The sequence below is a fragment of the Gamsiella multidivaricata genome (genome assembly GCF_025024155.1).
Source record: "Gamsiella multidivaricata strain RSA 2152 chromosome Unknown BC939scaffold_55, whole genome shotgun sequence".
NCBI lineage: Eukaryota > Fungi > Mortierellomycota > Mortierellomycetes > Mortierellales > Mortierellaceae > Gamsiella > Gamsiella multidivaricata.
Window position 1 is genome coordinate 83,238 of NW_026251763.1, and position 18,404 is coordinate 101,641.

Sequence of the window (18,404 nt, forward strand, 5' to 3'; positions counted from 1 at the left end):
CTCGTCAAGATTATGATGCTGGTACAGTTGCTGCGCTTCCTACCTACGCGATGGATATAAGGATATAGATGTTAAATGTCGGCCCCGAGCGCGGTGAGCGTTGAGGCTTTGGTTTATCAGCAGTAAAGAATGACAGTCGAGGGCCAGTCTCTGATAACGAGCAGTTTGCTAAATGACCGAGTTAACGAGGACGCAAACAAGTGCTGAAGGATTGAACTCGCAGATGTGATACAGTACTTTGCATTTTTTTGTTTTCGTGCCTTCACTCCATGATATACTTTGTCTTTCGAAGGGTCGTCCTAATGAAATACGAAGGCAACTGTCGAGGCTACAGAATGAAGCACCCATGATGGTAGCGCCTTTATTCTCTCGGAGAAACATATGCTTTCCTTAAGTTATATCATTGAAACCATTTTTCACTGCCACTCTTAATATCTTGTGTGACCACCTTTCGCCTACAATACAGCCTGATTTCGGCTCGACATCGACTCGTAGAGCTTCCTGATGAAGTCTTCAGGAACCTTTTCCCATCCTCGAGAACTGCTTGCCATAACTCGTGGATACTGGTAGGTCGTCTTTCTCGCAGGCCGATACGGGCTTTGGTGTATCTCCACACATGCTCTATGGAATTTAAATCAGCAGATCGTGCAGGCCATGGCAGCGTCGGTATCCCTGTTCATCCAAATAGCGCCTTGTCGTAAGAGCATTGTGTTTAGAGTCATTATCCTACTGGAAAATAAAATCCTCAGCTTGAAGCCCGCAAGTGAACAAAGTGAATGAACAAGACGAATGTGTGATAATTGTTTATTGGCTAGACTGTTGTGAGTATATGAACTGGGGTTCAACTACATAGTCTATCCTTCCATATATACACCAGACGAATAAAGGTCCCAATTAGTAATCCATGGTTCTAGACGTTTCGGTGCTGCCTTTGCCCATCTTTATATCATGGAGCTTTCCGTGATGAGGGCGACGTTGATCCATTCTTAGATGCGTCTAGCGTCACATGACAATACCAATCAGAGCTAAACTCTGACAGTCTCTGTCCCTCGAGCATGCGGCTTTAGAACATTCGTCCCAATGTCTAATGCATTTGCCTGCAATGGTCAAGTCCAGAGGCAGGTATCAAGTGGGCAGAACAGCCGCCGAGTGGCCAAACCCCCAGGTACACAGTACCAACGACCTCGAATCGGTACAAGGGTTTCGCCGCTTGACAGCATCAAAACAGAGCCATGCCCAAGGCCCTGTTCCATTACCTAGTGCTGGCAATCTTTGATTTAGCAAACGCAAAAACGTCCCCAGAGTTACATTTCAACACTTCAAGCACTTCCAGTATTTTGCCACGCATTACTTACTTTGTTTCTTGAAGAAGTGTATCCAATGATGCTTGCCTCTGACCCAAGAGCATCCGGCTTTAGAACATTCGTCCCAATGTCTAATGCATTTGCCTGCAATGGTCAAGTCCAGAGGCAGGTATCAAGTGGGCAGAACAGCCGCCGAGTGGCCAAACCCCCAGGTACACAGTACCAACGACCTCGAATCGGTACAAGGGTTTCGCCGCTTGACAGCATCAAAACAGAGCCATGCCCAAGGCCCTGTTCCATTACCTAGTGCTGGCAATCTTTGATTTAGCAAACGCAAAAACGTCCCCAGAGTTACATTTCAACACTTCAAGCACTTCCAGTATTTTGCCACGCATTACTTACTTTGTTTCTTGAAGAAGTGTATCCAATGATGCTTGCCTCTGACCCAAGAGCATCCGGCTTTAGAACATTCGTCCCAATGTCTAATGCATTTGCCTGCAATGGTCAAGTCCAGAGGCAGGTATCAAGTGGGCAGAACAGCCGCCGAGTGGCCAAACCCCCAGGTACACAGTACCAACGACCTCGAATCGGTACAAGGGTTTCGCCGCTTGACAGCATCAAAACAGAGCCATGCCCAAGGCCCTGTTCCATTACCTAGTGCTGGCAATCTTTGATTTAGCAAACGCAAAAACGTCCCCAGAGTTACATTTCAACACTTCAAGCACTTCCAGTATTTTGCCACGCATTACTTACTTTGTTTCTTGAAGAAGTGTATCCAATGATGCTTGCCTCTGACCCAAGAGCATCCGGCTTTAGAACATTCGTCCCAATGTCTAATGCATTTGCCTGCAATGGTCAAGTCCAGAGGCAGGTATCAAGTGGGCAGAACAGCCGCCGAGTGGCCAAACCCCCAGGTACACAGTACCAACGACCTCGAATCGGTACAAGGGTTTCGCCGCTTGACAGCATCAAAACAGAGCCATGCCCAAGGCCCTGTTCCATTACCTAGTGCTGGCAATCTTTGATTTAGCAAACGCAAAAACGTCCCCAGAGTTACATTTCAACACTTCAAGCACTTCCAGTATTTTGCCACGCATTACTTACTTTGTTTCTTGAAGAAGTGTATCCAATGATGCTTGCCTCTGACCCAAGAGCATCCGGCTTTAGAACATTCGTCCCAATGTCTAATGCATTTGCCTGCAATGGTCAAGTCCAGAGGCAGGTATCAAGTGGGCAGAACAGCCGCCGAGTGGCCAAACCCCCAGGTACACAGTACCAACGACCTCGAATCGGTACAAGGGTTTCGCCGCTTGACAGCATCAAAACAGAGCCATGCCCAAGGCCCTGTTCCATTACCTAGTGCTGGCAATCTTTGATTTAGCAAACGCAAAAACGTCCCCAGAGTTACATTTCAACACTTCAAGCACTTCCAGTATTTTGCCACGCATTACTTACTTTGTTTCTTGAAGAAGTGTATCCAATGATGCTTGCCTCTGACCCAAGAGCATCCGGCTTTAGAACATTCGTCCCAATGTCTAATGCATTTGCCTGCAATGGTCAAGTCCAGAGGCAGGTATCAAGTGGGCAGAACAGCCGCCGAGTGGCCAAACCCCCAGGTACACAGTACCAACGACCTCGAATCGGTACAAGGGTTTCGCCGCTTGACAGCATCAAAACAGAGCCATGCCCAAGGCCCTGTTCCATTACCTAGTGCTGGCAATCTTTGATTTAGCAAACGCAAAAACGTCCCCAGAGTTACATTTCAACACTTCAAGCACTTCCAGTATTTTGCCACGCATTACTTACTTTGTTTCTTGAAGAAGTGTATCCAATGATGCTTGCCTCTGACCCAAGAGCATCCGGCTTTAGAACATTCGTCCCAATGTCTAATGCATTTGCCTGCAATGGTCAAGTCCAGAGGCAGGTATCAAGTGGGCAGAACAGCCGCCGAGTGGCCAAACCCCCAGGTACACAGTACCAACGACCTCGAATCGGTACAAGGGTTTCGCCGCTTGACAGCATCAAAACAGAGCCATGCCCAAGGCCCTGTTCCATTACCTAGTGCTGGCAATCTTTGATTTAGCAAACGCAAAAACGTCCCCAGAGTTACATTTCAACACTTCAAGCACTTCCAGTATTTTGCCACGCATTACTTACTTTGTTTCTTGAAGAAGTGTATCCAATGATGCTTGCCTCTGACCCAAGAGCATCCGGCTTTAGAACATTCGTCCCAATGTCTAATGCATTTGCCTGCAATGGTCAAGTCCAGAGGCAGGTATCAAGTGGGCAGAACAGCCGCCGAGTGGCCAAACCCCCAGGTACACAGTACCAACGACCTCGAATCGGTACAAGGGTTTCGCCGCTTGACAGCATCAAAACAGAGCCATGCCCAAGGCCCTGTTCCATTACCTAGTGCTGGCAATCTTTGATTTAGCAAACGCAAAAACGTCCCCAGAGTTACATTTCAACACTTCAAGCACTTCCAGTATTTTGCCACGCATTACTTACTTTGTTTCTTGAAGAAGTGTATCCAATGATGCTTGCCTCTGACCCAAGAGCATCCGGCTTTAGAACATTCGTCCCAATGTCTAATGCATTTGCCTGCAATGGTCAAGTCCGGAGGCAGGCACCAAGGGAGGTTTGCTCGTCTGATGAAAGGCATGGCTGCGGGGATTCACAGTTAACTTCCATTTGAGGCCATCGGTATCGAGATGAGAGAAGGGATAAGGGTGATGAGTGGAAAGAGACGCGTGATGAAGGGTGATGAAGGAGAGCGAAGGATGAGTGTGAAGGCGCGTGCCGGTTTGGTGGCGTTTATTCACATGATTTTTTCTGTGGTACATAACCTCACTGTGAGAACACGCTCTGTTCCTTCAGCCAGCCACTTTTCTGTTCTCTCTCCATCTCGCGACATGTCTTGGTACGCACCGAAATCCCGCCATTCATACTTTGCCTCAACAACATACACCTCTTGGGACCTCCAAGCCTTCTGCCGAGTATTATTTGATGGAGAGGGCGAAGTGCACACGGTCAAAACGGTACTGCTGCTCTGGAAATCAGAGCTTGTCTCTATTCAGAATAACAAGTACACTCCATCAAAAGTCCAGCAAGTGATCCCCGCGCTGCTGGAGTCCAAACCGAACAATCACGTCAATGTGTTGTTCGAGGTTACGAATACGTTGGCGACGGATAAGTTGAGCGTTGACCATGCAGAGGTAAGTGGTGTAGAGCATTTCCCCAAGGCGATATCACTTGTGTTTATATTGATTTTTTTTCCATTTGTTTATACTCAAATAGAGCTCTAGCAGCATGTTGAGGCGGGTCAGGCAGCTACAAGAGGAACAGGAACAGGAGAATATGCAACCAACAGAAACAGCAAAGAGAAAGAAGCCTCGTTTGTTGTCATGGAAAGATTGCTGTGTTGAAGCGTGGCCGAATTCGGATCTTTCGGTGTTCAACTTGGTGTCAAGGCGGTTCATGAAACAGCGGCAGCTTGACGAAGCATCGGCGAAGGTACTCAAGGACTCGGTCAAGTGCAAGAGGATATCGATAGCAGCACCGGGAAATATGGTGGACCTCATCCATAACTTCAAGCAGCAAACCACGGTAGCCGGACTTCGTGAAGTGCTAAAGGAATATTATGAATTGATGGCATTGAAGTCTCTTGAAGACACCACGTCCGCACAGACATCGTACATATGGAATAACCTTCAGAACATGTAAGTAACACGATTCCTTCTTTTGGCAGGGCTGGAGTGGATATAGTAAAGACCTAACCGCTTGTCCTTCTCTTCTAGGTCCGACGAATGGGTCATGTCATCGTTCGAAGTGAAGCAGCTGGAAGGCTTTTATACGGCATTCCTGCATGGCCCTTTGGTCCGCATCTTTCGGCATGTGCCAAAATGTACCATCAAGATGACGGATCCATTAACGCGCTGTGCGAATCTGATCGGTGAGGCCCTCAAGCCGGATATTACCTTGGTCCACAAGGACTTCTATCTCGAGTTCTTGATTGTCGAATCCAAGCCGAACGGCGGTCGGACAGGAAAGAAGAAGGATGTTGCCAAGATTGAGAAGATTATGTCCGGGAACATGAAAATGGCGGATGATCTTCTCCAGCAGCCTCACCTCAAGAAGCAAATACGGGCGTGGGCTATCGTGTTGTCAGGTAAGATGCTAAAAAAAAGTATAGCGAGGAAAGACGAGACTGGGACCAATTGCGCGCTCTCTTTTTCAAAAACTATAGGACGCGAGGTGCAGCTACTGGAGGCTTCATTTGTGGAGGATACTGTAATTATCTACAATATCGGCCACTTCAACATCCCACTCACAGAGACGCATATCAAGAAGTTTGTGTCCGTGTTACTCGCAATGATCCAGCTACAGGAGAGGATTCATCGCTATGTGGAATGGATTGCGGAGGAGGTTGCTGTCCACCCTGTTAGCCCTGCCAACACATCCGACTCTGAATTATTTATTTAGCACTAGCAGAACTGCTCGTGGCAAAAAATAAAATAAAACAGCTTTATTGCACGTTCAGCACATTTCTACAGACGATATTTCGGGTATAAACGCCTCCCTTCCATCTATGGCGCTATTTTCGACCAGAACCTTGAGGTTGTCTCAGTGTTTACAGCGCGAGAAGCCGACATACAGCTGTCCAGCACCAAAGACGTGCTGAGGAAGGTAAACACCAACGTAGTCAAGTCTTTGTCCTTGCGCCTTATTAATGGTCATGGCAAACGCAGGCTTGACAGGAAATGCCGTGACCTCAGGCTGGGCTAAGCAGAATGATCCTTCGATCAACACAGGGACAAGGGCACGATGGGGTTTGGATATGTTTACTATGTTTATTCGAGATGGATGCGGGGATAATGTCAAGTTACTAGATGAGGTTCTACTAGGGTACGTAGTGCCTCCTTTTATACCGGCGAAATAAACTAGACATCCACGATAATAATACCGGCAAAGTGGGACGAGGGGTGTCGGGGGTGTCTAACACGACATCCCTAACCTGTCGTGATCCCTCACTCGTAATGGCGCTATCCGTTCCGGCTCGGGTCTGTGAGTATAGGTGCGTGTGTGTCTGTATGAAGTATGGTGTGTGTATGAGTAGAAGTCAGGGTGGTTGTCAAGGACAGACAGGTAAGTGGTGAAAGATATGGAGGTAAGAGGTAGAAAAACTGGAATGGACAAGGTAGGTGTGACATTGCAGACTGGTTCCAGCGGACTTGGCCTTGCAGGGTCGTGAACTCAGATACGTATTCTTGCATGGTTCCTCGTTGCTTGAGGAAGCGGATCTTGTCTTCGGCTTCTTGGACACTCAACTTATCACCATACGCGGCGTCAACGGCACTCATGAAGTTGTCATGATTCTCCAGGACTTCTTCGTCGTCGCTGACCTCGCCATTGACTACGGGCGCAAAGTGCTCAAGGGAAAGTCCCCGACACGCAACTCAAGGCGAAGCTGACGCACTGGGCATCGGCTTCAAACGCTTCCGAAAAGCGCAGAAAGACACCCGAGAGTTTAGCCTTGAAAGCACGGATCGACAGGACCTTGGCATCGTCATTGAAAGCAGGGGTGAACGGATGCGGGATATGGATGCGGCGATGGGAATATGCAGTAACGGCGGAAGGGACAGGAGCGGAACGCGCAACCAGCTGTTGGAGAAAGCCTTCAAGCGCATTCATGGAGGTGGCATGCTGCTGCATGGCTTCTTGATTCTGGGCCTGGACCACGTTGACAGTGGTTATGGAGGGTTTATTCAAGACAATCGGTACAGGAAGCAAGAGATACAAATGATTGAACTAGATAAATACCTCGCGCTCGCCTCTCTACGAAGCAATGCTCACAACGGACGCATGATCTAGCTGGGGCCGCGACATGAAACTGGCGCCTAGTGAACTTGATTGGCGTAGATCCGTCCTCCAGGGCCGTAAGAGGTATGCGCGGAATAAGCACCGTGAAGTCACCGTTAAGAATCTCTGCACTGATGTACAGTGACAATAATATTTGAGTCAATGTTTTTCAATTTCTTCATTCTTCACCTGTAATATGGGCTGTAGGGCCTCTACAGTCTCCTAAAGCACAATAGGTACTCTCTAGGTAGTACCTGATAAGTGCCTGGCACCCCGAGCCGGCACCGTTCACAGTTGGATATTTATTCGGTATTTGCTGGTGGCTTTGCATTGACTCAATTCTTTCTGTACCTGCTGAAAAAAAAAAAAAAACTACCGGTTCTCCCCGGAAACTACTTCTTTCTCTCTCTTTTCTTTTCCTAGGCTCCTCCTCCGGTAACTGCAACAATTCAAGACGATGCGAAAGCTAAGCCAAAGCAAGGTCGATTCGATTCGCTCTAGTTTGCGCGACGGGATGTCCACGAGGGCAATTGCCCATAAGTTCGGCGTATCTCAGTCGTCCGTGAGCAGGCTAGCCAAGCAAATGGACCCAAACATGGTGCGACCAAGAGCAGGGCGACCAGGCCGAGTTTCGATGGCGACAAGACGACTGATGGTGCGTAATGTAACGAACGGGGAATTGGAAAATGCAGTTCAGGTGCAGCGGTACCTCGAGCAGGAACTGGACGTCCATATCTCTGTTTGTAGGGTGCGGCAGATCCTTCGAGAGGAAGATTTAACCGCTCAACACAAGATTAAGAGGCCAAAGTTGACATCTAACCAGATCAAGAAGCGCATGGAATTTGTGGCCCGATATGAGCATTGGACGGTGGAGGACTGGAAACGAGTTCTATGGACGGACGAGACAAAAATCAACCGTTATGGCTCCGATGGGACCAAGTGGGTCTGTCAGAGATTTGTATCTCTGTGATTGGACGGTGGTCACATGCACAAGACCAGAGGACTTCGGGCTCTTCTAGAAAAGCCTAGGAGTCCCGTTATCCTAGGTGGATACCCACCTACAGCCAGATCCATCCAGAACACTCTCTTTATTAGTAAGACCCAGCTTAGTAATACTCAAGCTGTAGACAACTATAAAAGGACGCGCCTAGTCTAGTTAGTTAGTCAGTCTTGTCTAGTCCTAGTCCCTGTCATACAGTATGGTGCAAAACTGATTCAATGATGCGATGATTTTTGCGTTGGCACTCGCCTACAAGGAACCAATGCCTCAGCCATCGTCATATTCACCACAAATGTAGCCCATCCAATGACGAACAGGGCTGCTTGCTTTGGAGCCAGAAGTATGCACACCCATTGCTGCATGACGATTGTGCCATCCGTCATCATTGAATCAGTTTTGCACCATACTGTACATACCATCCTCCATTGGCTGCTTCACCTCGAGAGGCAATTCCTATTCCTAAGACTCGCATGTGTATGATGAAGGAAGGAAGAACTCATGTTTTATTACAAAACAAAGATGATATTTATACTGCTGGGAATCATGTGCTTAACAATATGTATTTGGATGTCGTGGGCGGATCCTGTCAAGGTCAGACAGGCAAACGATGGGAGATATGGAGGTAAGTGAGGTAGAGTAACTGGGATGGACAAGGTAAATGGTTCTATAATAAAGCTACTGGGTATTTATACATATTTTACAAGGCATGGATTGTTAAGCAGAATAGCCAGAAAGGAGACAAGGACGGTTAATGGAGATGCAAGGTGGCGCCGGGCGAGAGGGTATGGCGTCTTTATCAAACGCGAAGGCGATGTGGCTGCGATCAAACATTAATCCGCCGTGAGACGCGACAGAGCAAAAGATCAAACGTAAACAAGATCTCTTTTGTTCTCTCACTTGCACCTTCACGATAAACTATGGCACGGTTCGTGATAGGAACGCGGCATTCTTTGGCAGACATCTCCCACTCGAGGGACTTGAGTAGTAGCCAGAAGGAACGGGGCCGTGGATCTCAGGGATAGGATGGAGTTCGACCATCCGACCCTTGCCTTTATCCACTTTCTGGCGCTTGCGCTTATCCAACTTCCAGGGCTTAATCTCCTCCTCTTCCGAGACGTCGGTGTTCTTGTGCTTTATTGTAGATGTGCGAACTGGACGATTCTTCTTCTCTTCGGAAATGCTAGCCCTCTGTCGCGTCCTTGGGGAAGTACAGACAGCAGGGCCCCTCTTCTCCTCCAGGACGTCAGTCTTGCGCCTGGTTCGAGATACACGAACAATCGGAAAGGCGATTTTCGACTGTTCATTCTCAATGATTGGACTTGATGGAGCACCGCTGGGTTCGTAAGGTGAAAACAAAAGAAAAGGAAGAATGAGATGAGCATATCTTAGACTAAGTATTCACTGTAGTTGTTACGATGCGAAATGAGCGAGCGACATGGTGACATGAAATACCTTTTCGGGTATACGTAGTAGTTCTGACGGTTTCGCGGCTTTTCTTGCACTTTTCGCGCTTGGGCATGTTGTAAGGATTTCAGAGTGGTATGGTGGTAAGCGGCGGTGATAGAGACAGACAGAGAGAGAGAGAGGATGAGAGAGGAAGACAGAGAAAAGAATATTTTTATTTTTATTTTTCTGGCTCTCGCAAGTTACTTACTTTCTTATCAGTTCATGTACAGTAGACTATTAAGAACCTTCAGGGAAAAGTACCCAAAAGACGCGTTAAAAGCAGCAGATCGGTCAACATGAGTACGGCGGCTGTGAGTGAGAAAGCCATGGAGGCGATTATGGCTCAGAAGCTTTTCATGTAGCCATAACCCTGTGAAGGTCGATAATTGAGACAGAATGGGATAATGGCACTGATGGACAACGCGTCTACGACCTGAGGTCGGGAAGAAGAGAATGAAAACGAATATTATCAGATCGTATCTGTATCTGTATCTGTATCTGTCGCTCTTTTGCTTTGGTGGCAAAGGCAAGTATCTTGAAGAGGCGCAGTGATGAGGCTAAAGGCGATGCTGTGCAAAATATGACGCTCCAAAAACGGGAGAGCACGCAGAGATCACGGCCAGTCCTCCATCTGACCCGGCGCCGGCACCTTGACCGGCTCACTCCAATGGTCTGTCTTCAGATCATATCAATCTGAGTACTCCAACAAAAAAATGAACAATGTCCCATATGCAAGGAAACATACACCGGACACCAAACCTGAGGGACAATCACGTCGGTAAGGACACTGTTACTTTTCACTCAACAGGTATCACAGAGTTGCATGCTATGAATAGCGCCCCCACCGTGAAGATGAATCCAATCACCAGCGGTAGGGCGCGATACTTTGGTTCTTCAGTTCGTCAGATTCCACAGGAACATCATTCTGCAATGCACCCATTGCCTCACGATGTTGTATCAACTGTTTCCTGAGACACCCTCGCCTGATATCTTGAAAGAAAAAAAATCTACCGAGTCTCTGCTCTTGCTTCGTAGAACTACCCAATGTATGGTTATTGGTGCTGTCGGCTTTTATTTTATTTTATTTTTGGGGTCAAGGCTGCAGAGGAAAATGAGACGACTTTTCCTTTTCTTGATTCGGAAATTCAGGGACACATGTCGCTGAAAGTTGTTTGTTCTACTTAAAGTTTGCTCGCTGGAAGTCAAGGATAGGAGATCAAGGTGCTCCACCTAGCGACGAATCACTATTGTCCTCAGCAAATGAAAGAAAAAATCGGCGTCTTCAACCATTGCAATTTCGACTGTTTGCAAATGTGGGGAGGGCACTAGACGCAAGCAGCACATAAGATGCTTCCGCGAGCATCCTCGATAATCATTTTGTCCGGTTTCTCGGACGCTTTTTGTCAAGAGGTAACAATCACTATACAACAATATCTGTAATTAGGTATATTTATTCGATGTGAAATACTCGCTGGTTGAAGAAAACTGTTCAGGCACTTTAAAGATCATAGATTGCAGTGTACTTGTTTGTCAAGTACTCAACATAAAGATTGCTGTCCAAGGATCTGCCCGTCAAGTCCTTGATTAAATCATCTCCTGACTCTCTCAACGAACCCTGTTTGTGAATGTTTTCGTTCAACCACTTCTTTAACACATGGAATTCGCCCTTGACCAGATGCTCATCCAAGCCGGGGATCGCCTCCTTGGCAGCCTTGAAGATCTGGACCGCGTAGATCGATCCCAAGGTATAGGTGGGAAAGTAGCCGATCAGCCCGACAGCCCAGTGAGTGTCCTGCAAGCATCCCAAGCGATCTTCTGTGACATCTAAACCAAGGTACTCTTTCATCTTTGCATTCCAGATGCTGGGGATCTCCGCGACGGTAATGTCACCTTCGATCAGGGCCTTCTCGATCTCGTAGCGGAGGATAACATGCAAGGGGTAGGTAACCTCGTCGGCCTCAATGCGGATGAAGCCAGGCTTAACTTGGTTGAAGGCGTTGTAGAACTGCTCGGGCGTCACACTCTGGAGATTCTCGTGGGAGGGGTCCTGGAACTGCTCCTTGAGAAGAGCAAGAGCGTAGGTCCAGAAAGGCTTGCTCAAACCGACCATGCGCTCCCTAGAATAGATACATGTCATAGAGAAGAATGAAAGCAAGATAGATGATCGGTTTTAGCGAACTTGGTTCAACACTGGGCATTTGAATAAGACCGTGACATACCAGAGCAAAGACTGCGACTCGTGGACACCCAAGGACAAGGCCTGAGAAACAGGGAGGCCAGCATACTCCTGGTTACGGCCCTGCTCGTACAAAGAGTGGCCAGTTTCATGGATAGTGCCGGTAATACCCTCCTGAAGGTAATCGACCGTGTAACGAGTGGTCATGCGGACATCCAGAGGATCGGGACCGCCAGTGAAGGGGTGGGTCGAGACATCGAGACGACCAGCATCTGTGTCGAATCCGATCTCCTTGGCAATGCGGTGCGAGAACTCGGCCTGCTTCTTGACATCAAAATTGCCCTGGATAAAGCTGTCGTCGTGCTGGAAGTTCTTAGCCTTAATCTTAGCAATCAAGGGGACAAGATTCTGCTTCAGGTCCGCAAACAAGCCCTGCAGCTGCTCATCCTTGAAGCCAGACTCGTAGTCGTTGAGCAAGGCCTGGTAGTAGCCCTTGTAGCACTCGTCACCTTCCTTGAGGCCCAAGCTGGCGCGAGCCTTCTCGTTGATTTTGCGAGCCTCTTCACAGACACCGCCCTGAATCTTGTAGCCGACCTTCTGGCGCAAAATCTTGATGTGCTGCTCCAGAAAGGGTGCAAACTTGGCGTAGTTTGATTCCTTGCGAGCCTCGGCCCAGGCGTTGACAGCCTTAGAGTTGAGGGCGGCACCTTCCTGGACGAGTTCCTTGGGCAAGACGGTCTCCTCCCTATAGCTCTTGTTCATAAGACGGATGTTGGCGCGCTCATAGGGATTAAATTCTTTGGAGAGGTCGCGCTTCTGGATCTCCTCGAGAAGGGACCCCAGGATAGGCGAGGTTGCGGCCTCATGGCACAAACCAGCCACGACTCTCAACTATAGAGCATTGGAATTGAAAACCAACAGGTCAGTCAACGGGGCCAAGGCTCAATTGAGAATGAAGCGGGAGAGATAGGTATCGGATGAAAATATGGTAGATGGTTTTTACCTGCTCAGCGCGAATGTCGGCAGCCTTGGGAGGCATCATGACTTCCTGGTCCCAGGAAAGGAGGCCTCCGACACCCTGTAGATAGCCGAGATCCTTGACACGGGTAGCGAGCTGATCATAGAGCGAGCGAGCGGACTCGGAGCTCAGTTCGGCGGAGGTCTTGGCGAGGACGGTCATGGTGGATCTTAACATGCACTATTGGGGGTGAGGTGGAATGGGAGAGAGATGAGTAATGGTGCTCCTGCTGTGGGAAGAAAGGGAGGAAGTGGGGGATGAGGGACGAAGAGAGAGACATACGGACGAGTATTTATAGTCGCTAGGGACTGAAAGACGTGAAGGAGTGGTATGGATGCGGGCGTGGAGAAGGAATACGGTTGCTGTCTACTGTGTATTGTGCCCTGAATTGGGTTTGCTTGTGCCTGACTTTCATAGAATTGCTCAGTGGGAACATGTTGCAGCCAATCAGATTTGAAGGTTCGTCTCAACAATCCATTCCCCCTAGAACTTCACCGGATATGGCAGGCATCTGTCGCTTTTCCCTACTTCTTGGCTTCTCTTGGATACGCCAAGACGCAGCATTCACTACTGTAACGGGCATCGCGACCGTGCATAATGCAGCCTACGCTGGACGTGCCAAGGGAGAGTGGACAATCTGCTGGCTGGCCTGCTTTTTACATTCCGACGAACAAAACGACCAGCAAAATAATAATACGTCCACTCAGGAGAGCAATTACGGTCCATGTAGCATAACTATGGCGAATACCTGCGGATGCAGTCTGCTGACCATGACTCTGCGCTCATGTGCCGGTTAGACCAAGGTACTCAAATTGTCGCGTTTAGAAGCCGCACCCCGGTACTCGCCTTAAACCACACTTCAAAGAGTATGGTAAAATACTTTGAGATATGAGTTCGCTCGTCCAGCTGTGCCATGTTTCAATTGGATAGGTCAAACAAGATTTTCAGGACCTCTTCAATTGAGCTCGTGACCGCCCTTGCAGACCATAACAAACAACTTTGAAGAAAAAAAAAAAGTTGCCCTCTGCTCAGCTCCACCTCCATCCGCAGCTCCCTATACCATCCAAAAGCAAACAGCTTCTCAACGCATCACAACGTACATTCGTACACGTTTACTCCTTCCACTCGACATATTAAAGACACTCAATAATATCACACCATGCCTGAAGGAGTATACGAGCCGAAGAAGAGCTCGAGCCGCAGGGGCGGCGCCAAGAAGGGTGCCCAGGCCCACAAGAACACCTACGCTTTCCACGCCAACAAGAGCTCCAAGATTACAAAGAAGATCGCCTCCATGCCTGTAGGCGGCCTCTGCGAGAAATGTGTTGAAGTTATTATGTGGCGCAAGAAGTTCAAGAAGTACAAGCCCTTGACCACCATGAAGAAGTGGTACGAAACCGTTCCTCTCTTGTTCTTTTGTTCAACTCAACGCTTCTGAGATCGTTCTTTTCATCGAGAATCAAGGGTTGGCCACTAGAATACTTCTAACATGTTTAAATGATGTTCTTTTTGTCAACTAGCGTCAATTGCGAGCAAAAGGCGATCAAGGACGCATATCATGTTATATGCGACAAGTGCGCGGGAGAAAAGAACGTCTGCGCAAAATGCCTAGAATCCCGAGAGATTGTTCCTACCAACATCAAGACAGAGAAGGAGATCGTCCAGGAACAAGTCGAACTCGAGAGACTGCTCAGTGGAATGACAGAGCGTGAACGCAGGAGTTACCTCCGACAGATGGAACGCAAGAACAAGAGAGGAGGTCAGGATGAGGATAAGGACGAGGGCGAAGACAATGACTCGGACGACGACAGCTCGGACGAGGAGGACGAGGAGGACGAGGAGGACGATTCAGAGGATGATAGCGAGGATGATGCGGATGAGGGAAGCGAGGACGAGAAGAAATAGAACACGGAATACATTGCCTCCCAACCATTGTCATCTTCAGCATTAGATATCCAGCAAGACTAGCATTACAATTGCAGTGTATTTTATTTCAAACATAATTTCATCCGCAGCTTGGCTCGACAATGCTGGCAAGGACATCTTGTGAATCGCCTCCGGAACTGAACGAGACCTGCGCATCCTCCATCAATGCTGCATAACTGCCTTCATCGTACTGCAGTTTCGAAACCTTCGGCTTCTCTGATTTGATCTTCAGCACCTTCTCCTTCGCACTCTTCGCAGATTTGGCGCTCCTGTGCGGAATAAACGTCGGGTTCTCGCCCATACGAAGCAACGGGTTCATCGCAAAGGCACCTCCCCGTCCGCCATGTCGATCTCCTCCACTGACACTCGTTGACTTTGTCAAATCAAACGCGCTCACCGGCTCTGGTACCGCATCATCCTCTTCCTCTTCCTGCGCATGGCTCCCTGTAGATGGCTCAACCACGACCCGACGGTTGACCACATCGATCGTCATCACCTTTGCACGCTGGTATCCACTCGCCGCAGCTGTCACCTTCTCCAGATTCTGCTTCGCCTTTACTGCCTCCTGTTGCCTCTCCTCCTCCGTTAACCACAAATTCGGACGATCTCCTGGAAGAACAAAATCCGTTGCCTGATCAATAACATGCGATCGACGTGCACTCGTCCGATCAAACTCCAACAATTTCTCTTTATGAGCCTGCGCCAACGACGCCTTCATGGCTTCCTCTAGCTCTTCTTCCTCCGTCATCCCTCTTGATTCATGGTTTAACCCGACCCATCCGCCTGCGGCGCCCGTGGCCGCGGACATGCCTCCTCCCAGCTTGCTGGCATATCCTGCAGTACTGACGGCCGTCGCCTTATTCTTTCGAGTCGCGGTCGCCATGGCCTTTTGTTTAGCGAGCACGGCCTTTTCCCGTTTAAGTTCAAGCACCATGGCCTGTTGTTGTTCGATCGAGACCACGGACTTGCCGCAGTAGGTGCAGGGGCCTGGCCCTTCGAGAGCGCAGATGATTTTGCCACAGCTCAGGCAATTGGGCGCAAATACGTTCAGCTTGTGCTTCGTCGCTATCGTACATTCCAATGTAAATATAGGTGTTCAATTGATAGAACCTTGGAGTGTGAGTTGCTTATGGACTCAGAAAGTGTGTAGAGAAAGAAAGAAAGCAGGCGCTTACCAAGACAATAGCATGGCTTGCGTTCCTTGGCAGCGTTGGCGGATTCGGTGGCCAGGTCGATAGCACGAATGGCCTTTTCGAGCTCCGAGAGGGGTTCTGCTGCGGCCTTCTTGGCCTGCTTGCGGGTACGGTTGTTGGACATGGAGATTAGAGGGTGTGAAACGTGCTAGTCTATGTGTGTATGTGTGTATGCGTGTATGTGTGAATAGGAAGAGAGCGAGAGAGTGGAGGGAGCGGGAGGGTGCGGGGCGTTGTAGAAAGCGATGCAGATGGGATTGGAGGAGTGAAGAAACGAGATTGAGAAACAGGGACCGAGATCTCTCTTCGTGCTCCACTTCCTCCAACGACCATCACCGCCCTTCTTCTGTCGCAGCTGGAAGTGGCTTTTGAGTTCAGGTCAATAGGCAAAAAAAATGGCGGGATAAGTGTCCTTCCCTCCCTCGGTGTGACTCTGCAAAACGATGCTTTTCTCTCGCTCGGTCTTTTCGTCTCCCGCCCTCTTCTCTTCCCTCTGCTCAACACCACCCGTCCACCGCCTTTGACTCTCAACCCTTTCATTCTTCGCTCGACACCGACGCTGACACGGCTACGACTAGGACCAGGACCACGACGGAAGGACTCGAACCGCTTTCGCAAACCCACACAGGAACACACATTCTCTTTTTTTTTTAAACTTAACTAACCAACAACAACAATGGCTGCGGCACGTATCCCAGTAAAGTCTCGTCCGACAAGGGCCAAAGCTGACCCGGAACCCCGGGTCCCCGTCATCAAGGACGGATCTCTCGAAGCCGTAGCCGAGTATATCAACGAGGGCAAAGGTATTCCCATTACTTCTTCGTTCTATCCTTTGTATGCCTGTACGTCTCACAGCAATGTAACCTTCCTCAATTGCTGAACAATTAACACCTTGTTTTCGGCCTTGTGTGTAGCCAAGAACATCATCGTAATGAGTGGCGCCGGTATCTCAACAGCGGCGGGTATCAAGGACTTTCGATCCCCTGGCACAGGACTCTACGATGACCTCGAAAGGTTTAACCTGCCCTATCCAGAAGCCGTCTTTGATATCTCATTCTTCAAGGTGAGTTTTTTTATTGCTATCATCATCAAACAAACAAACAAAAAAGACGCATAGAGATATTCACGCATGATGCAAAAGCACATGTATACTTTGGTCGGACAAAACAGGCCGAAAAAGAAAGTTGCTTGTAACATTGTTGCTACTGCATTATACGCAAATGCTTATGCATCTACCCGTTTTATTTCCCTCTTTTAGGACAACCCAAGTCCCTTTTTCAGATTAGCCAAGGAACTACTTCCTGGACGATATCGCGTACGTTTTCTCATCCTCTACTGAAACTAGATTCTTATTAACAGCAACCCTCCCGTAACTGACAAATTTCCTCCGCAAAAAAATCGCTATTGTACGAATAGCCAACCCTGACGCACTATCTGCTACCACTGCTCGCCAAGAAGGGTCTGTTACTCAGATCATACACACAAAATATCGACATGTTGGAACGGTTGACAGGATTAGACGAGGAGCTCTTAGTGGAGGCCCACGGATCCTTTGCAACTTCAAAGTGTATTCTGTGTGATGTCCACTCCGACTCTGCTTGGGTTCGAAGTAAGCATCAGTCGTCCACCTAATTTTGACATTCTCTCTTTTTGCCTGCTTTAACTGTGCATTTGTTTTTTTTTTTTTGTTTTTTAATAGAGCATATCTTAAAGAGCGAGATCCCGTACTGCAAGGGCTGCGGTGGACTGGTCAAGCCGACAATCACCTTCTTTGGCGAGATGCTTCCCACCCGATTCGGAAACCTCGCTGCCATGGTGCGTATATACCGATCAGAACCGGACCTCCCCCTCCCGTCTCGATCTGATCTATTTTTCACGTCAAAGGACACGGTCTAATAACGTCTTTTTTCATTTTCCTTCGACTTCCCACACCCCATTTTTTACCATACGCAGGACTTCAAAAAATGCGACCTATTGATTGTCTTGGGAACCTCTTTGCAAGTCGAACCCTTCAACCGTTTGATCACCAAGGTCTCGCCCAAATGCCCACGTCTGCTCATCAACCGCGAACGCGCCGGCGAGGATATGCATTCTGGATTCGATTTCGATGACAAGTGGAAGTACACCTATCAGCGCGACGCATTGTTTCTTGGAGCTTGTGATGAAGGCGTGCGTAAACTCGCCAAGCTCTGTGGATGGGAGGTAATATACAGATATGAATGGAAGTTGGAAAAGAGACTGCGAATGCTTTGATATTGTGCTCTAACGTTTGTCTTGCGTTTTTTTTTCTTGTTCTAGGGAGAGTTACAGGCAATGTTTGAGGCGGGCAACATTGAGATGCAACTGCAGGAGGAGATGGAGGCACTCGCGTTGGCCAAGGAACTCGAGGAAGAACTTATGCTCAACGGCAAACCTCCCATTATTGACTCTGACAAATCCAAACCCGAAGAGGACGCTCAGAAGAAGGATGCCAAGGATGAAA

At 48.5% G+C, this 18,404-nt stretch overlaps 7 protein-coding genes across 7 annotated transcripts; 3 read left to right on the plus strand and 4 right to left on the minus strand.

Annotated features, from left to right (window-relative positions):
- Nucleotides 1-894: 894 nt before the first annotated feature.
- On the minus strand, nt 895-3,966 carry BC939DRAFT_479166 (uncharacterized protein; the record flags this gene model as incomplete). The annotated part of the gene is made up of 9 exons (XM_051558822.1): nt 895-996; nt 1,356-1,412; nt 1,707-1,763; nt 2,058-2,114; nt 2,409-2,465; nt 2,760-2,816; nt 3,111-3,167; nt 3,462-3,541; nt 3,813-3,966. The coding sequence occupies 9 exons, from the start codon at nt 3,964-3,966 to the stop codon at nt 895-897; spliced, it is 678 nt and encodes a 225-aa protein (XP_051409806.1).
- Nucleotides 3,967-4,160: 194 nt separating this feature from the next.
- BC939DRAFT_458700 (uncharacterized protein) lies at nt 4,161-5,847 on the plus strand. Its single transcript, XM_051556639.1, has 3 exons — nt 4,161-4,519; nt 4,602-5,023; nt 5,102-5,847. Exons 1-3 carry the CDS (start codon nt 4,217-4,219, stop codon nt 5,784-5,786), a joined length of 1,410 nt encoding a protein of 469 aa, XP_051409807.1. The 5' UTR covers nt 4,161-4,216; the 3' UTR covers nt 5,787-5,847.
- Nucleotides 5,848-9,078: 3,231 nt separating this feature from the next.
- On the minus strand, nt 9,079-9,682 carry BC939DRAFT_479168 (uncharacterized protein; the record flags this gene model as incomplete). The annotated part of the gene is made up of 2 exons (XM_051558823.1): nt 9,079-9,553; nt 9,630-9,682. The coding sequence occupies 2 exons, from the start codon at nt 9,680-9,682 to the stop codon at nt 9,079-9,081; spliced, it is 528 nt and encodes a 175-aa protein (XP_051409808.1).
- A 1,425-nt stretch (nt 9,683-11,107) lies between these two features.
- On the minus strand, nt 11,108-12,965 carry BC939DRAFT_479169 (M32 carboxypeptidase Taq metallopeptidase peptidase; the record flags this gene model as incomplete). The annotated part of the gene is made up of 3 exons (XM_051558824.1): nt 11,108-11,726; nt 11,829-12,676; nt 12,789-12,965. The coding sequence occupies 3 exons, from the start codon at nt 12,963-12,965 to the stop codon at nt 11,108-11,110; spliced, it is 1,644 nt and encodes a 547-aa protein (XP_051409809.1).
- A 1,027-nt stretch (nt 12,966-13,992) lies between these two features.
- On the plus strand, nt 13,993-14,648 carry BC939DRAFT_384941 (uncharacterized protein; the record flags this gene model as incomplete). Its single annotated transcript, XM_051551796.1, has 2 exons — nt 13,993-14,192; nt 14,324-14,648. Coding segments are annotated over 2 exons (525 nt in total), but the record flags the coding sequence as incomplete, so codon positions are not given.
- Nucleotides 14,649-14,808: 160 nt separating this feature from the next.
- On the minus strand, nt 14,809-16,046 carry BC939DRAFT_505283 (putative zinc finger motif, C2HC5-type-domain-containing protein; the record flags this gene model as incomplete). Its single annotated transcript, XM_051560639.1, has 2 exons — nt 14,809-15,794; nt 15,905-16,046. 2 exons carry the CDS (start codon nt 16,044-16,046, stop codon nt 14,809-14,811), a joined length of 1,128 nt encoding a protein of 375 aa, XP_051409811.1.
- Nucleotides 16,047-16,446: 400 nt separating this feature from the next.
- On the plus strand, nt 16,447-18,201 carry BC939DRAFT_242797 (DHS-like NAD/FAD-binding domain-containing protein). The gene is made up of 6 exons (XM_051550947.1): nt 16,447-16,725; nt 16,837-16,985; nt 17,181-17,237; nt 17,339-17,531; nt 17,622-17,737; nt 17,876-18,201. Exons 1-6 carry the CDS (start codon nt 16,599-16,601, stop codon nt 18,173-18,175), a joined length of 942 nt encoding a protein of 313 aa, XP_051409812.1. The 5' UTR covers nt 16,447-16,598; the 3' UTR covers nt 18,176-18,201.
- Nucleotides 18,202-18,404: the final 203 nt, after the last annotated feature.